The sequence below is a fragment of the Cydia amplana genome, chromosome 23 (genome assembly GCF_948474715.1).
Source record: "Cydia amplana chromosome 23, ilCydAmpl1.1, whole genome shotgun sequence".
Lineage (NCBI taxonomy): Eukaryota > Metazoa > Arthropoda > Insecta > Lepidoptera > Tortricidae > Cydia > Cydia amplana.
Window position 1 is genome coordinate 6,101,189 of NC_086091.1, and position 4,709 is coordinate 6,105,897.

Below are 4,709 nucleotides of genomic sequence, written 5' to 3' on the forward strand. Positions count from 1 at the left end.
ACTTATATATTTCGATTGTTACATGCATTTTTATAATTTAATTTTATAAGTAGTTTAATAATTAATTAATGATGTATTTATTTATGTGTGATTTATTTAGTTCTGAAATATTTATTGAGATGTCCATTTGTGGACACAGGCCTCCTCCATCGTGTGCCTTATCTAATAATTTTATATTTTGTTATTTTTGTGTACTTCTGCTTCAACGGAGGGTTTTAGTCTAATACTCCCGCGGCGACCACCCGTACTGGGAGATATAGAGGGTTCTTGCTTGTCATTCTGTTTTGTTGAGAGAGACGGGGATGCTGTTGGTTGCTATTGATCTTTGTTGGACGTGCTATCATGCAGGAAGCGTTTTATATCATATTTGTTCTTTTTCGAAATTTGCTGAGTGGTTGTCCTTCCCGTGCTCCCTATGTTGTCAGAGGTTGGTGTGATTTCTGGCGAGTTGGATAAAGTTCTTTTATTGTTCGGTTTCGGGGTGTACATTTTACTGTTGCTGTTACCAGGTAATATGACCAATTTATCATATTTTAGTATCGCAAAATTCCCTTTCTTTCTTTCTTCTTCTGCTTGTTTTTGTAATTCTTTACGTTTATTTAATACCTGCTGTGGAAAATCTTCGTTAATATAGTACCCGGTAGCCGCCAGCATTTTCTTTCGTTTTAGTAGCTCTATCTTCTTTTTCGCAGTCGTAAAGGTGACGAGAACAGGTCTGCATTTGTCAGTTCTTTTGCCCAGTCTCCTTAAGCTGTCTATATTTTCGCTGTCGCACTGTACCTTCATTGTTGTGTTGATTGTGTTTAAAATTTGTTTTTCTAAAGTTTTATAATCATTTTCATTTTCCTCTATGCCAAAAAATAGTAAATTCTTCTTTCTGGACTCTCTTTCTAAGTTTAGAATAATACGTTCTTGTTTTTCTAATTTTTCTTCTAGAATTTTGTATTTAGATTCGATGTGATCGAACTTTTCGTTTATGTTATCGTTAATTTGTATTTATTATGCTTTCTCGCATTTCATTCCTTTCTACTTTCTGCTCCACCATATCCTTTTGAATTTGTTTTAGCATGTTTTTTATTACATCCATCCCTGACGAGTAGCAGAGGTTCATCAATCTTCTAGTAGATCTCACGAAACGACGGTATGTAAAATAAAGTGTCAAATTTTTATTTTGAAGTTTTTTAGGTTAAGTTATATTTGATAGTTTTGCACTAAATTCACTTGATTTAAAGTAGTTTATAGTTATTTTCACTGGATTTAATTGTCAATGACACTCATCGCTTTGTGCGCAAACACTGCGTTTGCATTTACTCCACTAATGTTCACTTCTGACAAGGTCCGTTGTTCACGTATCTAGAGGAAAATATAGTTAATCTTGTTGTTTGGAGTTCCACTGATATATATATTTGGTAAAACACATTTTAATTCCACTTCATTGTCGCTCTCGCGACATTTTGAGGCAATTTACTATTTTTAAACACAAACAATTACGAGCAAGAAGTACACTCGCCGGCACACCAGCGCCCTCCTTTTTTATTCCCAAAGTACAGTCTAATCCCAACTCTAAACAGTACCCATCCTGCTATAGTAAAAATTTGATAAGTTTAATACGTCGCAAATGGAAGGCCCATAGAAAATGGAAACGTTATCATAATGACCTCGATTATCTTGAATTCTCCTATTTGAGACGAAAAATCAATAAATTGGAAGTTACAAATTATAATGATTTCATATTATTGTCTCAAAAACAAATTAAAGTTAACCCAAAAAAAATGTGGAGCTACATAAAATCAATGCGTGGATGCTCCTCTCATCCTAAAACCATGACGTATATAAACGATTCTCTTTGTGATGGGACTAATATCTGTAATGGCTTTGTCGATTTTTTCAAAACCATGATACGTGGAACCGAGCGATAACTATGACTTAAGTAGCCTAAATATCCCCACTATGGGTGATGAGCACACAATTGGTAGGATTACCGTTTCCACTAGCACTGTGGCCACGTTACTGAGTAAGGTAGACACTACTAAATCTGCAGGTCCGGACGATATTGCGCCAATATTTATACGAAACACGAGTAAAACTCTTAGTATTCCATTATCGATACTAATAAACCGATCCTTATCAGAGGGCATATTTCCCGATAAATGGAAGGAGGCCAATGTTGTCCCAATACATAAAAAATCATCAAAAACAAATATTGAAAACTACCGCCCTATTTCCATATTAAACATATTCAGTAAAATTTTCGAGAAAATAGTGTACGATCACATTTATCCTACAATAATGCAAGGCGTCAGCTCTAACCAACATGGTTTTCTTAGGCGACGATCTACAATTACAAATCTTGCAGAATTTACTAATTATGTCCTAAGTAACATGGAGAGAGGTGGACAGGTTGACGTGGTGTACACTGATTTTGAGAAAGAGTTAGAGCTTAGAAAGAGTTACATCAATTAGAGACCTAGGAGTCTTATTAGATAGTAAAATGTAGTATGTTTAATGTTTGTATGGACATCAAACATTTTTGTGAGTGCGAGGCTTGAATCTTTGTACAAAGACATACTATTAGAATACAAGAAAAGTAATTTCAGATTTTAAAAATTCATCGTTTAAAAGGGTTAAAAAGGGGTTGAAAGTTTGTATGGGGTTCAAATTTTATTTTAATCCAGGAATTTGTAACTTCGTAAAAAGTTATTTCATTAAAAAAGAAGAAAACTTATATCAGCGTTTTTCAAAATTCATACTTTAAGGTGATGAAAAAGGGGTTGAATTTGTATGTAAGTCAAAAAAATTTTTACGTGCGGGACTTGAATCTTCGTAAAATGGCATATTATAAAAATACGAGAAAAGTCATTGCCGCGTTTTTTTAAATTCATCGCTTAAAGGGTTGAAAGGGGGTTGAAAGTTTGTATAGGGTTTAAATTTTATTTAAAGCTACAAACTTGAAACTTCGTAAAAAGGTATTTTAGCAAAAGAAAAGAAAACTAATTTCAGAGTTCTTGATAATTCATCCCCTGAGCTGGTGAAAAAGGGGTTGAAAAAAAGGGGCTTGAAACTTCGTAGGTTGTGAAAGACAAGTCTCGTGCGTTGTATACTATGTATTAATAACTAGCTGTTGCCCGCGACTTCGTACGCGTGGATTTGTATGTTGGTGGTTATTATATTCTACATTAGCTTAGAACATTCTTGTATTCTAATAATATGCCTTTATACAAAGATTCAAGTCCCGCACTCAAAAAAAATGTTTGACCTTCACATAAACTTTCAACCCCTTTTTCACCACCTTGGGGGATGAATTCTCAAAAACTCTGAAATTAGTTTTCTTCTCTTTTAATATAATACCTTTTAACAAAGTTTTAAGTTCCTAGAATGAAATAAAATTTGAACCCCTTTTTAACCCTTTTAGGGATGAATTATTAAAAACGCTGAAATCATTTTTCTTGTTTTCAAATAATTTGCCTTTATACAAAGATTCAAGTCCCGCACTCATAAAAATATGTAAGCTCCATACAATCTTTCAACCCTTTTTTCACCACCTTGGGGGATGAATTTTTAAAAACGCTGAAATTAGTTTTCTTTTCTTTTAATGAAATAACTTTTTACGAAGTAAGAAATTCCTAACTTAAAAGACAATTTGAACCCTATACAAACTTTTAACCCCCTTTTAACCCTTTAAAGGGATGAATTTTTTAAAAACGCTGAGATTACTTTTCGTGTATTCTAATAATATGTCCTTATACAAAGATTCAAGTCCCGCACTCACAAATATATTTTATCTCCATACAAAAATTTCAACCACTTTTTCACCATCTTGGGGGATGGATTTTTAAAAACGCAGAAATAAGTTTTCTTCTCTTTTAATGAAATAACTTTTTACGAAGTTAGAAATTCCTAACTTAAAAGACAATTTGAACCCTATACAAACTTTCAACCCCTTTTACAACCCTTTAAAGGGATGAATTGTTAAAACGCTGAAATAACTTTTTTTGTATTCTAATAATATGCCCTTATACAAAGATTCAAATCCCGCACTCGCAAAAATATTTTATCTCCATACAAACTTTCAACCCCTTTTTCCCATCTTGGGGGAGGGTGAATCAACTTTTAAATGTCCACATGATGAAATTGTGTATTTTTATTTTTAGTTCTTATTTTCCATATTTATATATTTTATTCTAAAGATAATGTTCTCTTGTTTATGATTATGCATACAGCAGAGCTGTTTCTTTAAGAATTTAGTGAATTTGGCTAAAAATTTTCACCAGCCCAGATCAGCCCTGTCCCCTGGGCCACTCTCCAAAAGTATTTTTAAACGAACTAGATATCAATTATTGTTTAAAAATTATTATACTTACTCGTACATTCATTAAACAATGCAGTTTAATATGTTATCTTTATATATGGCATATATCTCACGAAATCTCACAATATATCCCTTAAAAGTGTACCCTGGACAACTATTATTTAACAGAATCGAAACTTTTTAATTTAAACGCGAAATAGTTATAGTAATGTAAGAAAATTGCTCCTGCTACTTTCTTTTATATCGTGTTATTGTATCTTTAAACATTTATGAACTGCTCTTGAATTTAAAAAGAAATAAAATAATGATATGTGGTTTTCAATTAAGGGACAACTTAGTTGTCCCATAGACATATCTGGTTGTCCAATGGAAATATTAACAATAATTCCTAAAGAGGGTA

General features: G+C 32.7%; 1 protein-coding gene across 1 annotated transcript; it reads right to left on the reverse strand.

The window, feature by feature from the left end:
- Nucleotides 1-315: 315 nt before the first annotated feature.
- On the reverse strand, nucleotides 316-786 carry LOC134658641 (uncharacterized). The gene has a single exon (XM_063514293.1). The coding sequence runs from the start codon at nucleotides 784-786 to the stop codon at nucleotides 316-318; it is 471 nt and encodes a 156-aa protein (XP_063370363.1).
- Nucleotides 787-4,709: the final 3,923 nt, after the last annotated feature.

Coding starts and splice junctions, on each gene's coding strand:
- LOC134658641 (XM_063514293.1), bottom strand. CDS start 786: ATGAAGGTACAGTGCGACAGCGAAAATATAGACAGCTTAAGGAGACTG.